Source organism: Salvia splendens, chromosome 10 (genome assembly GCF_004379255.2).
Source record: "Salvia splendens isolate huo1 chromosome 10, SspV2, whole genome shotgun sequence".
Lineage (NCBI taxonomy): Eukaryota > Viridiplantae > Streptophyta > Magnoliopsida > Lamiales > Lamiaceae > Salvia > Salvia splendens.
In genome coordinates this window covers 13695623-13713191 of record NC_056041.1, presented here as the reverse complement: position 1 = coordinate 13713191, position 17569 = coordinate 13695623, and the positions used below count along the sequence as shown (strand labels likewise).

General features: G+C 36.6%; 1 protein-coding gene across 1 annotated transcript; it reads right to left on the bottom strand.

The window, feature by feature from the left end:
* Nucleotides 1-127: 127 nt before the first annotated feature.
* Nucleotides 128-17319, bottom strand: LOC121752656. Its single transcript, XM_042147770.1, has 7 exons — nucleotides 17120-17319; nucleotides 16815-16961; nucleotides 16470-16706; nucleotides 1796-2468; nucleotides 859-1212; nucleotides 440-527; nucleotides 128-342 (listed from the first exon to the last, which is right to left on the bottom strand). Exons 1-6 carry the CDS (start codon nucleotides 17317-17319, stop codon nucleotides 441-443), a joined length of 1698 nt encoding a protein of 565 aa, XP_042003704.1. The 3' UTR covers nucleotides 128-342; nucleotide 440.
* Between the last annotated feature and the right edge of the window lie 250 nt (nucleotides 17320-17569).

Below are 17569 nucleotides of genomic sequence, written 5' to 3'. Positions count from 1 at the left end.
GTACTATATCTTTTTAGTTTTTGGCGAATTGATATGCAATCCAGTTTAGCTCAATTTGCGTAAATATTATATATCACATATATAACACCTGAGATGTTCTAGGTCAATAATTTCAGTCACAGCACGCTTAAGAAACCAATTTTCATAACCATTTTTTTCTATTCATGAATCCTAAAATTCTTGCAAGCAGAAAAGCTGTGGACCTTGAACTACAAAAGACAATATCAGACCACTTCATCAGCTCAAACTCAACAAAAGTCATTGTCTGCACTCTGCAATGAGGTCAGGATTTTGGTTCATCCAATTCCAAACCAGCTACATCAGAATGGATTCTTCTCATCCCTTGGAAATATTGCAGATCAATATCAATTTTGATTCGTCTAATCTGAGAAATAATTCAATACTCTGCTAACCAACATATACAAACTTGCACCAGTACCTCATACTCTGCTAGTTCCTCGCCTACCACGACCAGCTTGTCTTGGCCAGCTTGGTTCTTGCCCTGGCACAGCTGCTGGTCTCCTACTCTGTGATTTTCATGCATGGCCACTCAATCAGAAACTCAAGTAAACGTTAAAAAAGTATGCGCCCACGTTCATGAAAACCATACAATTACAAAAAAAAAACGCAGAGAAGATCTCTACCACATTTTTAAAGTCATGCACAAACTCAGAGACTGATAAAATAAATGCATAGTTTTTTTTTTTGCACTTAAAACACTATGACCAATGACGGGTGCAGAACAAAATCTCAATGGGAACAGAAAACAGACCTCAGCGGATTGTTATCAAACATCTGCCATGTCTACATTCAGGAAATCTTCACAACTACACATTACAATGCATATCTGATCTGTACCTTGTTTAAAGGCCATTGCAACAATAGAAAAGTTCCAACAGGCATCAACAAATTCAGAGAATGGTGCGTTAAACGAAGAGTCCAGCTTGATCTTTTACTATTCAAAACACTATAACCAGAACAAGTCTCGGGGAATAAAAAACAGACATGAGAAGATTGTTTGAATGCCGCTTGTCGTCTCAAAAGGTCCTTCTGAACTTGTTTCTTTTTCTCCTCAGCTTTTTGCTTACTCAGGCTGGGCCGGTAGAGAATCACGGTTCTACCAATTTGGCCAACGACTAGTGAGCCCGTGCTTTCTTCTAACTGCTTCACAGCATCTTCTAATTCTCCAGGGCATGTACCGTGTATCTTCAACTGTAACAAGCAATGGTTCAAGTCAAATGAGAAAAAAACTGCAAAAGATTTTTGGCCATCAATAAGCATTTGAGAGTAATTACATGCATTCAAAAAAACAGCTAATTGTATAAGTACAATAATCAAATAGGAATATCATGGAGTAGCAAATTGGCCACGAAACTCAATGGTTTGAAGAAAACTCAATGGAGTAGCAAATTGGCCACAAAACTCAATGTTCAAACTCAATGCTTACTAATAAAACCACAAAACATTTGGCCACCAATAAACATTGAGAGCAAATTACATGCTTTGAAGAAACAATGGTTATAACAATAAGACTAACAATTACTAGTATAGTAGTAGTACTAGAAAAAAGACAAGTTATTGTAAAAGCACAATAATGTGCTGATAATTAAATTATGAAGGAGTAGCATTACATCAATGATCAAATTCAAACAAATGGAATCTTTATAGAAACCTATAACTAACCACAATCATTTAAACCCTTTAACTTGATAAAATCAAAATGCAAGAAACAGATTGAAAGGACAAGAGCATTGCCTACATAAAAAAAACTACTCAAAAGAAGAAGAAACATTACCTTGAGAAGCTCATTTTTTTCAAGCGTTTCAATCAACGCGCCAATAACAGTGTCTGTGACGCCAGATTTCCCGACCTGCTGCGACTTCAGCTTTTTCTCCAAACTGTGCGCGAAGGAACCCAGGTCCTTCTTCTCCTTCACGCTAAGACACGGCGGCGGAGGCGGCGGGGGGAGAGGTGGCCGAGGAGCGGTTTTAATCACCTCAGAATTCGAAACCTCCGCAATAGCAGAAGCAGAAACTGCGTCGACTTCCCCTTCCGATTCAGTCTGTACATTATCCAGCAAAGCTGAATAAATTTCTCCTTCCGGTTCAAATTGTACATTCTCTAGCAAAACTGCATCACTTGAAAATCTCAGCTGGGTATTCGAGCGCGACGAGGAGGAGAAAGAGGAGAGGATTAAGCGAGAGGAGGTGAATGACGGCGCCGCTCGGGGGAGAGGATAGGATTTTCTGGATTGGGAGTATACGGTGGCTGATGCACTTCGATTGCGGGAGTAGGTAGTATCAGCGGCGAGGAGACGTGACGGCGCGGCGGGACGGCGCGGCGGATAAGACGGTGCAGTAATAGGTGCGGGGAAAAGGAAGAGAGCGTAGCCATTTCTGCTAAAAAAAGTGCCATCTATTCGGCAGAAACGGTTATATAATCGGCGCAATAAAAAGAAATAAATTTCTCTAAAATGAGAGATTTCACAACAAGGGTGCTTGGTCTAGTGGTATTAGGCAGGCACACGGTTCAAAAACTGCCGGTTTCAAACACGGTTCAAAATTTCATTGAATCTGAACCGGCCTGCCAAGGTTCTAGGCGGTTTCGGTTCAAAAAACCGGCGGTTAAACCGCCAGTTGCAGGCCGGTTCGGTGGTTCAATTTTTTTTGTTTTTTTAGTCTTTATTTGACCGATACTACAAGTCACAATTTATAATATTGGACTTGAGCCTTTGAGCGTTTCTAGGCGGTTTCGGTTCAAAAAACCAGCGGTTAATGGGGCGGTTCAAAACCGCCAGTTCCAGGCCGGTTCGGTGGTTCAATTTTTTTTTTCGTTTTAGTCTTTATTTGACCGAGACTACAAGTCACAACTTATAATGTTGGACTTGAGCCTTTGAGTTGAAAGATATTGCATTGGATGATTCTCTTTTATAGCTACATGTTCTTGGATATGTTACTCTTTCTTTCAATGTGGGATAAAAGTCATTATTTGTAATTATATGGTATATTTCCATCATCTTTGTTTATATCTTGACTATTTTCTATTATTGTAATTATAATTTAACAATAAATATTATTACATAAAGTATTATTCTTTAATCATTTATCATTATCGATTCGTTTGTGTGTAAGTTTATGTAGTATATGTTAACTAATAAATACCATTATACACATTAAGAGAATAATTATTAAAATTTGTATTAATATAGCGATAACTATTATATGAATGATTATTTATCTATATACAAATCATATTACTCAATAATTGTTTATTCTTATCAATCAAGAATATATTCACAAATAATAATTTTATTTATATAAATTATACTACATCTATTAGAATAATAGCTATTATACAAAATCAAACTATTAGTCTACTACTAATATATAAATATATAAACTATATTTTATCGCTATACAAATCATTCTTTAGTTATCTATTTTTATCATTATGATACAAATTATATTAATTGTTATTCTTTTCACATTTTAATCAATATATTGAGAAAAATTAGCAACATGCTTACATTTAAATCTAATTATTTGAACACGTCCACATTCTATAAATATACAAATTATGAATAACATGCAACATTCAAATTTAATTAAACTATTCAAACTAAACTATTCTAGTTGATACTATTATCATCTATAAATTTGTCTTAGAAAAAAAATCATACAAAAATAAAGATAATGTTAGTGAATAATAAAATGTAGTACAAAATACAGAAAGTAGAAAACAAAAGAAAGTTTTGTATCCCACATTGGGAAAAGATAAATGAATGATCTAAACATATAGTTATAAAATAAAATACTTCAACATATTTGGTCTCACATTGAAAGTGAAACACAAAATATTCAAGGATGTCTCTATAAAAGTGAAACAACCAATAATGATTTCTTAGAAATATTAAAAGTGAGCACATTTAAATCCAAATATTATTTGAACACATCCACATTATATAAATATACAAATTATGAGCAACATGTAACATTCAAATTTAATTAAACTATTCTATTTGATGCTATTATCATCTATAAATCTGTATTCGAAAAAGAATCATGACAAAAATAAAGATAAAATTAGTGAATAATAAAATATAGTCAAAAAGTAAAGAAAAGTATAAGACAAAAGAAAGTTTTGTATCCCACATTGGAAAAAGATGAATGAATGAGCTAAACATGTAGTTATAAGATAAAATACTTCAACATATTTGTCCCACATTGAAAATGAAATACTAAATATTCAAGGATGTTTCTATAAAATAAAAATAACCAAGAATGGTTTTTAGAATTCAAAGGCCAAACAAATAAATATGGGCTATTATGAAATTCTTGTATTTATTTATTTATTTGTGAAAATTGATGATTTTTAAATATAAAAATTAATTTTTATAAATAATAAATAATAAATATATTTTTAAAAAAATTCATTTGAACTGCCGGTTTGAACCGGCGAACGGTTCCTGAAATTCTTGAACATGAACCGGCCGACATGAACCGCCGAACCGTCTGACGGTTCGGAACCGCCGCGCCGGTTCCGGTTCCGGTTCGTGAACCGGCAGTTCGGTTCGGTTTGTGCATGTTAGTGGTATGATTCTCGCTTCGGGTGCGAGAGGTCCCGAGTTCTATTCTCGGAGCACCCCTCTCCTTTTTTTATTTTTGATTTTCTTTTCCCAATGTGGTGTGTGCTTATTTGACCAATTCATATCTACCTACAATTCCGGGTAAAATAATTTTTGTTTTTCAAGTATCTAAGTTGTCACATATTTTTATCTACATAGGTCGTTTGAGTCCTTGGAAAACCTAGTTACTGGCATGTTTGATTTGTATATTAGAAAAAGCATTAGAACCGGGTTCGTATTTGTAACCCTGCTATCTCTAACCATCTACCCCTGCAATAGACAGCTAACAAGGAAACCTGGATTCATCATCCGTTGTCATATAATAAAGTTCATGCTGTTTTTTTATAAATATATTAAACTACTTTCAATAGTGAATTCCCCAATTTAAGTTTTTCATAAGCAAGGTAACATGAAGTGAGTTGGATCTGTTATAACTGATTTTTAAGACTGGTTGATTCCTTGTTTGGTGATTACTCATATATTTATCCAATCAGATTGAATCCATAACTTTGGGAAAAAAAGTTATAAATATTTTTCTAGAAATTACGACTTCATTAATAAAACTATTGAATGTACACGGATCCAACCGCATCATAAAAGAGACAAGGTACAAATTATGACCACATGACTGACTTACATGGGGCAATTGGTTGAAAAAATCCCCTCAAGTCTATACTGATGGCCCCTCCAACAATCATGGAATTATTTTCCTCAGAAAATAAAATATTTTATGGGATTACATATAGGAGTAAAGACCACTCATTATATAAAACTGATGCAACTCTGCCATGTGCCATGAGAGCTATTGCTCATTATAAATGATGATTGATTGAGACCATGAATTTCATGTATATGTATCTTCGCTTCTACTCATATCTCAAGAATCAAGAGTGAAGAGAAATATTCTACAAGCACAGAGAGATAAAGAATTCGGCTATATTTTGATTATTTATTGAGTTTTTTTCAAGCCATGATTATTTAGTGAGTTATAAATGATAGGCCTGTGATTTAAATTATTTCAGGACAAGTCCAATTAATCGCTAGTTTTTTTTCTAAAGAAAAAAAAGTGAACCGTCTCATTCAACCTAGGGAATTAATGATATTATATTATGATTTTATTCGATCGTGCACTAATTATTATTATTATTATTATTATTATTTCAATTTCGAGTTCGAGATACATTGGCAAGCGAACTAGCCTCCCCCAGCCCCTCTTGGCCGCACGAACTACCGCACGAACTAGCCTCCCCCAGACAGGTCCAGGCCTGTAAGTTGTCCACCCTCAGACGGGTCCAGACCCGTAAGTTGTCCACCCTCAGACGGGTCCAGGCCCGTAAGCTTGCAAAGCCCCAAGGCAACAAGCCTTGTTTAGGCCCACATGGGAAATTAATCTCAAGTTGTGCCATCTAGGAGTCGAACTCGAGACCTCCAGGATAACGCGGTATCCTTGCCACCCTCCTCAACCACTTGAGCTAGGGGGCTTGGATCGATCGTGCACTAATTAATTGCCTAGGGGATTTTTTTAGAGTTTTGTGTATGGTTTGGTTATAAATTTAGTATTTAATGACATATCTATAGTGATATATTTATTCTATGAAATCAAACTTTACAATTGACATAATTCGATCTGAATTGGAAATTTTATTGAAAAAAATGGTACACTTTGAAACTTTCGATCTGATTCTGATCTTATGCTCATATATTGTAGTACTAATATATTTTGCTCATCTTTGCCTTTGGATCCCAATTATATTGATCCTTCTCCGTTCTTTGCTTTGAGACTCTTACTCAAATTTCTGTGTTTTCCTATACAATAATTTAAATTTGGGATACTGAGAAAATGTCTAAACAGATGCGTCTTAAATTCTAACCACATTACTCCCTGCCACGCCAGATGAAATCCATGTTCTTCCCGTCGTAGGGAATATTTAATTTATATTACTTTATTTCATTACTTTTATTGTTAGGTTTGGATTAGTTGAGAAAAGCTTGTCATCCCACATCGAAATTATATCTCACCTTTTACCAACGCTATTTTTAATAATCACACCTTCTCATCCTTATTTATGGATGTTATCCGTAAAACGTTGCTTCCACAAAGGATCAAATTAACTACCACAAAATTCCCCAACTTATCAAAATTGTTTTTTTATTCAAGTGATGTAAATTAACCATCATCTCCCTCAAAATAAATAAATAAGGTCATCCTTCCTTCACAATATTGATACTACATTACTAGAGTTTGATAGATTGATATGGAGTACTATAAATCTAAAACTGAGTGAAATTGCCACTGTAAAACTAAAAAGAAACCATAATTATATTGTCCTTTATAATTTTAATTGATTTCTGTTTAAGTATTAGTATATGATTCATCCAATAGTTTCATTGAATAATCAGTAATATTGAAAATATTTGAGAAAAATGGCTAAAATGCATTATGCCATAGTGTCAATAATCACTCTTATTTTATAAGTAGTAGTACATATGATTCTAAAAATGCATTAATTTAGATTCCTCTATTTTTGCTTTTTGTTTAACTAAACAATATACAACCTCTTTTTTAAGTTTGTGCTTACAGCTGCTGATTGTATCTTGATTTTATGCACTAAAACTCAATTTCTATTATTATTGATAAAAAGGGACAAGGAGTTATATAGTAGTAATAGTTGTACAATACTTAATTGTTTAGAGCATCATCATCCATGCTCTTGCGAGAGCATGGAGGTGACTCCGGACCCACATTTATTAATTTTGTACTCCGTGTTCTTACGCAAGAGTACAACACTCACATCCATGCTCTTCCGCAAGAGCATGCTTAAGGGCTCCACCATTCCATTATTCAATTTAAATACTTCAATTACTAAAAATATTTCCACAATATTAAAATGCATTAAAAATACCCGATACCATTATAAATTATTAAAAAATTAAAAATTACATAATTAAAATCCTAAAAATTGAGATTGAGAGAGTTGTTTGGTATAGTGTCATTTTTTGTGTTTGAAATGAGAGTATTTATAGATGAAAGTATGAATTTTAGGGTAAAAATAATGAAAAAATAAATTAAAAGTGTGGAAAAAATGAATATATTTTATTAGGAAGTGGGAAAATATTGTTTTTATTAAATCTGAATTTTTCAGATTTTTTGATTTTTTTTTAAAAATAATAAAAAATATAAACCAACGGTCAACCAGAGCATGCCACGTCGACTGCACGTGCTCTTGCCATTGGCACGAACGTGCTCTATGCATCGAGCAGGGCTGTGCCGTCGGCAAGAGCACAACGGCGGACACCTGCATGCTGCGCCGACGGCACGTACGCCGTCCTTACTTATGGGGATGCTCTTAGCACATGAACATTTCAAGAAGCGATGGCCGATGGGGGTAAATGGATCTGGTAAATGGAGTATATCGAACCCCACTGAGTCAAATGTTTTTTTAATGATGGAGAGTACATGGATTTATCTAACGTAAATTATAGTCGTATCTATAACTCATTTATGATGAGCCCAAATAAGATGGGTCCCGTTTTAGCAAGTCAATTTTAAGTTACCCTATATCTACTTATTCTTAACGATGTGAACTTATTAGATGATGAATTATACATATTTATGTGTTTTATTTGAATTGGTGAAATTGATGCCACAACAAATCCATGTTACAACTTTTATCTACCCTTTTAAGGTAACGCAAATATTTACGTATTTCTTAGATATACTCATATACACAATCATGACCAAAATTCATATTTTTTCGTTAGAGCATCCACAGTGGGACGGATGTCCGGCGGACATCCCGACGGACTTCCCCAAAACACCTCCTGCCACGTCATAAGGACCTCTCACTGCACTGTCACGTCATAAGGACATCTCACTGCTCAATGACGGACATCCCGATGGACATCCACAATAATAAAAATTCACAAATTCACCAAATTAAACAATTTACGGAATTAAACAATTTAAGGAATTAAAATTTCGACACGAATACGGACGGAGAAAGTGCAATGATAATTTCACTTTTAAAAAAATAGAAAAAGTACATTTCAACAAAAAAAATACTAAACAAATTACATTATAAATATCAACGACGACCCCTCCGCGTCCGTAGCTCTTCAATTATATCGTTTTGGAGTCGAATATGGGCTTGTCATTGGCGCATGTCGGTAAATGCACAGACTCGATCGACCTCTTCATGGGGTATCCCCATACATACATTGGCGGTGGCCACGCCGTGGCTTGGACTGACAACATCAACATCATCATTGGCCCAATCAGTCAGTGTTGGACCTTCATCTTCGACAATCATGTTGTGCATGATAATACATGCGTACATGATATAAGCGATGATGTCAATATACCACAGCCGTGATGGACCCTTCACTACCGCCCATCGAGCCTGGAGCACACCAAATGTCTGCTCCACATCCTTGCGCGCTGCCTCCTGCCGATCCTCAAAATAGATCTTATTTTCTTCTGTTGCACATTTGGTCGTCTTCACAAAGACGGGCCACATAGGATATATCTCATCCTCCAAATAATAGTCTATGTTGTGCTGGTTGCCGTTGGCGATGAAACTGACGGTCGGACCAACGCCCATGCACTGCTCGTTGAAAGGGGCGACGTCTAGAGGACGTTGATGTCGTTGTTCGACCAGGCTACTCCAAAATACGCATGTCAAATCCACAACCGGTAGCCAGCTACCGCTTCAAGGATCATCGTGAGATTCTTGCCCTTGAAACTGGTAGTGTACACCCTTTTTCAGGCGGCGGGACAGTTCTTCCACTCCCAATACATACAATCTATGCTGCCCAACATTCCCGGAAGCCTGTGTTGACTCCCGTGCATATCCATCAGAGCCTGACAATCTTCGGGGGTGGGCTTCCGAAGATACCTATCCCCGAATATCTCCCTAACGCCCTCACAAAAATACTGCAAACATTCGCGGGCAGTCGTCTAGCCGATGTGGAGGTACTCATCGAACATGTCGGTCGCACCTCCGTATACCAGCTGCCTAATTGCGGCAGTGTATGGGCGTGTGGCTGGGTTTACCAACCGCATCTGCCCTCATCCTGAAATACGGGTATCGACGCTCTAAAGCGCCTACAATACGCAGAAATAGCGGACGATGCATCATAAATGTCGCTGGAACATGTTCTCCCCAAACCGCAGCTCCGGAGCGAAGTAGTCCTCATACAACCGACGATGTGCAGCGATGTGTTCTCGGGGTACTATAGCTCGACGATGGATGGGTCGAGATACCGTTGGCTGCTGCTACTGCTGCTGCAAGGCCGCTTGTATCAAACGATTTTCTCCCTGGACGTAACGACCCGCAACTCTTCTTTAATTCACCGGCGTACGTCATCAGCACCCGCACCACTACCTCTACCACTACCACTACCACTAGCCATTTTGGATATACTAAAAGAAACGTAGAGAGATAGAGAAACTCGTTAAGTGGTGCGAATGAAATGAAGTACAACGAGCCGTATATATAGAGTTTTTTAAAAATAAAATAAAAATCTGGACGTTCGTCGGGAACCCGCAATGGCGACGGACGTCGTCGGAAATCCGCGGAACTCCGGTGTCCGCAAGCGACGTTTGCGTCCGCCGGTCGCTCGCCTAATGGCGGACGTCCCGCGTGGACGTCCGGCACGCCGGTCCGACGTCCGCCGCTGCGGATGCTCTTACACTGTTATCCATGAATTCCAAATCATTTTTTCAATTCCTTTAACTTGAAAGAATCATATCATAAGTCTCTAAAAATTGCAAATTACGAGGTCATTTTTCTTCATTTTTTACCCATCAACTCGTAAAGGTATACAATGACCCTCTTTTTATGAAGTACCAACTCTTTAAACTTATGAAATCTCTTTCTACGCTTACTGTATGTACATATTTTTCATAAGTATTCTTAACACAAATATCTCGCCTATCTATTTCATTCTTGCCCAAAATCGAATAAAGCAAATTCAATAAACGTAGTCATTCATTTCCTTAGATGAGAAGTATTTCAAAAATCAAAAATTATTTTCCTAATTGCATCATCTTTAAAATTATGTATCTCTTCAAGTTCATAAAATAACCTCCTTTTACAACTAGTGTTTTAGTTTGCGATTAATTGAATCAAATGTTGCTTCCAACACATTGTAGAGGAAGATGAACAGTTTCTTGATACTAACATGGAAATTTAAAATAAAATAAACATTAAATTAAGGAAAAAAAATCTCAAATAATATTTTGCATTATTCAGAGACATGTAATGGACTTTTTTGATAAAAATAAGACACAAAATTTTAATATTTACTCTTTTGATCTTTTCCTTAGTCTAAAACATGCCATTGAGATTGAGCCTTGAACCCTTTCTAAAAAAATTTGATTTCTTATTTTAAATTCTTTGTTATTTCGTATAAATTGCAATTATATAACTAAAATAAAAAAATAATTTAAATGAAAAATTACATCGCTAGAAATCAAATTACTAATAAAAATAGAGAAATCACATAATTAAAAGCAAATTTCACATACTTAAAATCATAAAATACATAATATAAATAATTCAATACCATAATATATGATATGCAATTAATTTAAATCCACTACTTTGTTAAACTTTCGAGAAGACGTTAGATTTCTAATTTTAAATTGGCCAAGTCCATTCAATTTTAGGCACCGTTTGGTAGCTATGTTACAACTAGAAAATAGGACTTATCCGAGTTTAGCTATGTGTTTGGTAGTCATGTTACAAATCTGCATGACCCGTGTTTTATATCCGACTCAGACAAAGCCCTCCTAAAAGCCTATGTTTCAAGTAACAATGTAACTCTCCATTTACCTAAGTTACATATCTAGTCTACCTAGTTAGTTTTAGAAAAATACAATTTTACCCATCAATTTTATATATAGCCATATATATACACTATATTTTATACACATATATACTTTAATTATTTTTCAATATAACAAATAATAATTAATATAATTAATAATGTGCAATAATATAACAAAATAATAATTGAACTATATAATTATTCATATAATTAATGTACGATGAGAAATGAAATGCTAAGTTATGGTATGCTTGGGTATTTTTAATATACATCAAATATATAATAAAAATAAAAGTAATAAATATAGTTATGATCATATTTATTTAATTTCTCATTTTTATCATTTCTATATAATAAGAAATGGTATGTTTGGATATTTTTTCATATGAATAAAATTATATAATAAAAAATAAAATTATAAAATGTAAGTTATGATCATATTTGTTATGTACTCCATTTTTAGCATTTTATATAATAAGAAATGGTATGCTTGGGTATTTTTCATAGTCAATAATTGCCAAAATGATCCAAGATTAAGACAACATGAGGATATATAGTTTAATCATTAAGTAAAATTAATGAGGATAATTTTGACAATCCTAATTTTTATTTTTAATTATAACTTGTTGTACCAAACATCTAAATAGGATAACTCACAACTATCTTTAGCTACCAAACACTCAATCAAGATAAATTAACTAATCGAAACTATGATAACTATCACTATTTATATCATGTCTAGTCGAAACATAACATAGCTACTATGCTCGAATTTTTTAATTTACAGCATAAAAATAATAAATTAAATAAATACAAAAAAAATAAAATTATAAAATTACATAGGGTTTATAAAATTATATAATATTAATAGATTACAAATTATAAAATTCAGTACATAAAGACAACTATTAAAAAGTTATATACCTTTATTTTGAACTAAATTTAATAAACTCATACTATTCTCCTAGTCTCATTCAAAATGGAAGATTGACGAATTTTTTTAAAAATAAATTTAGATTAAATAATGCGGAGTGGAAATTTCATTATAATTTATAAATTATACTCCCTTCGTCCTACCATAAACGAGGTGCTTTATTTATTAAAAATGCTAAAATAATTTAAGTAGAGAGAATCTAAAGTAATAGAGAGAATAATGTTTCTTTACATAACTCTCTCACTCACTTTACATTTTATCTATTTTAACTATTTTATAGTACTCCCTCCGTCCGCTATTAGGAATCCCGTTGACTTTTCTACACTCGTTTTATAAAAATGATAATAAACGGTTAAAGTGGACAAATGGTAAAGTAAGAGAGATAATAATGTAGAAAAAATTATTCTCTACATTATTCTCTCTCGTACTTTACCATTTCTCCACTTAAACTATTTATTATCATTTTTATAAAACGAGAAGAAAAATCAATGAGACTTTTAATGGTGGACAGAGGGGTACTATATTTTTTCCAAAATGAAAGCAAAAAAAGAAGTGCATTGCTTATAGTGAACGGAAGGTATAAGATTTGTAACTGCCACCAAAATTTAAGATTTGTAACTACGACCAAAATAAAAATCGATTTTATTGTCATTTTAGATTTTATTTTCTAGTTATTCGTGATCATTGAATCCCATTTTAAACAGATTGCATTGCTCATTATGTGATTGTCATTTAGATTTGTCATGTGCTCTCGTCGCTTTAAATCATAGAGTAAGTTTGAACATGTGTGACGATGCATCGATCTTGGCATCGTTCACATACATTGACTATATCCTCTTAGCTTTTAAATTACAGTCTTGGAGACCATTTATGTTTAAGTTGGCGACACCCAATTCTTGTAATCTACGATATTATGCTCTGTGATATTCGGATTTCGATTGAGGAGTTCGTATCATTTGTTATGTGGGCGTTGTTTGAATTTTTTGTGTTTGCGTGCCTGCCATTGTTGTATGAAGTGGTTGTTAATATTTTTGTTGTATTGATTTTGAAATTATTTGTATTGTTATTAACTTATTATTCTTTGTGTTGATGTATTTTGCTAGCAAGTTATTAACTTATTTATATTTCATTCATAATTTTTTTTTTGGCACCAAGTATTATCCGTGCATTATTACTGTTATTTATAACCCGATTTATAAATTAAAATACTTTCAGGTGTATATATCACCTAGATTTTATTTATTTAATAATTAACCGATTTAATTACATGAATACACTATCAATACACACAAGCACACTTAAGTGTGGAAAAAAATACTAGCACATTTACTATGAGCCCTAGTTGAAAGCTCATCAAAGTACTCTAATTTTTACATATTATATGATGTAATGGTCTCATTTAATTGATAGTAGCATGCGATTCTTGAAAAACATTAGCAAGCCAACATCACATGTGACTTTATTTTATTTGATTTTGAAAAATGATGCACTTATTCATATGGAGTAAAATAAATAATTGAATGAGGACGAAACGATGTATTTTTAATTTCTCTTGGGGCAGAAACAGTGTTGTGCACCAATAAAGGGTCCCCAATCAAAGTCGATGAAGAAAACAGAAGGGGAAATTACCCAAAAAATATCTCACCTTATAATTCCAAAACAAAAAGGAAGAATTAAATATGCCAACACAGCTAGAGCTCCTGATTATTTTTTTGGCAAATTACCATTAATGCTCCATACAAATCTGTCACCGGCAACCGATGGAATCTGTCCGCGCGTGCACTCAGCTCACCGGTGAAGCGCGTGCGGCGTGGCTAGTTGGCCGGTGGGCTTTTTGTTAGAGTATCCACTATAGGGGCGGCGCGCCGGCCGCCCCATTCCCGCCGCCGCCCCACCGATCTATAGTGGCGAGGACGTCCGCCCCGAGGCGGAAGGGCCTCCTCCGAGAGTTGTGCGAGGACGCGCCGGTGCCCGATCGCCGCGCCGGCCGCCAAGGTCAATTTTTTTTTTTCTTTCAAAAATTCTATTAGGCCATCCACAATAGAAATAACCCAGCCATAGCCTAGCCACTGCCACATCATCAGCACTAAAAATCCTTCTGCCACATCATCAAAACAAGCAAATAGCCCAGCAATAGCCCAGCCATAGCCTAGCCACATACTATCCACATCACTATTAACAAATATATACAAAATGCAATAATTAACAATAACGCAATATACGAAATTTAATTTACGAGACATATACGGGAAAATTCACTAATATTAATAAAATTTTAAAAGTACATAATTAAAAAAAATTACATAAATAAAAAAAATTACATTAATTAAATTTACAAATGAAAATTTAAAATAACATTACAACTTAAAGTTAAAAAATAAAAAAAAGACATAATTAAAATCTTAAAAAAATAAAAATGACATAATTTAAAATACAATTTTATAGAAAATCCTTGAATGAGATTGTCTCACATCGAAAGTGGAACATAAAACATTCAAGGATATCTCTGTATAAAAGAGAAACATCCTTGAATGAGTTTGTCCCACATCGAAAGTGGAACATAAAACATTCAAGGATATCTCTCTATAAAAGAGAAACATCCTTGAATGAGTTTGTCCCACATCGAAAGTGGAACATAAAACATTCAAGGATATCTCTCTATAAAAGAGAAACATCTTTGAATGAGATTGTCCCACATCGAAAGTGGAGCATAAAACATTCAAGGATATCTCTCTATAAAAGAGAAACATCCTTGAATGAGTTTGTCCCACATCGAAAGTGTAACATAAAACATTCAAGGATATCTCTCTATAAAAGAGAAACATCCTTGAATGAGATTGTCCCACATCGAAAGTGGAACATAAAACATTCAAGGATATCTCTCTATAAAAGAGAAACATCCTTGAATGAGATTGTCCCACATCGAAAGTGGAACATAAAACATTCAAGGATATCTCTCTATAAAAGAGGAACATCCTTGAATGAGATTGTCTCACATCGAAAGTGGAACATAAAACATTCAAGGATATCTCTCTATAAAAGAGAAACATCCTTGAATGAGTTTGTCCCACATCGAAAGTGGAACATAAAACATTCATGGATATCTCTCTATAAAAGAGAAACATCCTTGAATGAGTTTGTCCCACATCGAAAGTGGAACATAAAACATTCAAGGATGTCTCTACAAAATAGAGGCAACCAAGAATGAGTTTGTCCCACATCGAAAGTGGAACATAAAACATTCAAGGATGTCTCTATAAAAGAGAGACAACCAAGAATGAGTTTCATAAATTCGCAAGCCCATTAAATATATATGGGCTATTACGAATTTCCAGTATAAATTTATTTATAAAAATTGATTTTTATATATAGAAAACAATTTTTATAAATAAATAATATTTTTTTATATTTGATTTTTTTTAAAAATTCGAATTTCAAAAATTCGAATTTAAAAAAAAAATCGCGTTGGGCGATCCGGGCGCTGCAATAGCGCCGAGCGGATCGCCCAGCGCCACGAAACCGCCCAGCGCTGCGCGGTTTCTCTCTCCAATCGTCCGCTGGGCGGCTGCAATAGACCGCCCAGCGAACCGCCCAGCGCCGGCGCTCGGCTGGGCGGTCGCTGGGCGCCTATTGTGGATGGTCTTATAAATACCACCCCTCCACCACCCATTTTACACCATTTTCACACACTCTCCATTCATTCAATCTCTACACTTTTACTCTCTAAAAATGTACGGTGGAGACGACAAATCACCCGGCACTGACGAATCGGGATATGCCGACTATCCTTCCCAGCCGTCGGGATATGACGGCGATCCGTCCCAGCCGTGGAGTTGGAGTCAAACTCCCCCTCCGTGGGGATCAAGTCGTCTCCTCCATCTCAGCCGTGGATGTCTTCTCCCACGCCCCAACCTTTTCAGAGGAATTTGAGTCGCTCGGTGTTTGGAGATTACAGACCCAACCTCGAAGCGCTTAACCATCAGCGTCCGGAGACCCCTTTCCAATCCAGCCAATCTCCTTTCACCGATGCAGATCGAGACGCACTGGAGACGATGATGGGTCTGCTAAGTCCGGGCGTACCGGATACGCCGACAGCGTGCGTAGATACGCCCGTTCCGACGAGAGCGGGTGGAAGCAGTGGCGGCGGGGGCGGCGAAAGAGGCGGTAGCCGCGGTGGCAGCGGCGCCGGCAGCAAGGAAGGTGGCGGCGGTGGTGACGGCTCGGGCAGCACCGGCGGTGGCGGTGAGGGCGGCGAGGCAGCGAGGCCAGAAGCCGACGGTAAACGGGTCACGCTCTACACCAAAGCGGAGTCCATTGCTGTGGCGTGGGCGTGGGATGTCGTCACATCAGACCCCATAGTGGGAACCGATCAGACCGAGGGGAGCTTTTGGAAGCGCGTCCTGTTGACATACAACGAGTTCAAACCTCAAGACGCCAAACCGCGTGACGGGGAACAGCTTTGCAAAAAGTGGTGTAGGATTTTGACGGTCACCAAGCGGTTCGCGGGCATATACGAGAACAACCTGCTCAATGCTGAGAGTTGCCGAAGCGAAGCCGACGTGAAGGCACTGCCTATGAGCCAATTCAACACGGAAAACTGGTCAAATTTCACAATGTGGGAGGAGTATCTTGTTCTCGAGCACTGTCCGAAATTCAAGGCCATCTGTGCGCAAGAGTGGGCAAGAGCTCCTAGGGTGAAGCGTACTAGACACACCATAGCCGGGGACTACAGCAGTGGCAGCGGCTCGCAATCAATCGACCTCAACGACGAGCAAACCGAAGAGCCCTCTGCTACCCACTCTAGGCGCCCACGCCTTCCGGGACAACAAGCTTCTATCCGAAGCGCTAGAGTGGCTGGAAGTTCCTCTCGCTTATCGTCGGCCGCGTCTGAATCGCGCATCCCGCAGCCCGCCCCTATACCGCAGCCCATGGCCCCTGGTCCCCACGAGGTGTTGAGGGAAAACATAGATGTGCAGTTGATGCAACAACTGCATGATAACTGCCTCCGCTACGAGACCGCAACCGACCCGGTCATCAAGGGTATATACTGGAAACTCATAGGTCGGATCGAGCGCCGTCTAGGCTTGTCTGATGAGGATTTGGCAGGGGCGGCCGCGTGGAAGCGGCGGAGACGACGGAGAAGAGGGGGAGGAATCCGACTCCACCACCGAGTAGACGGT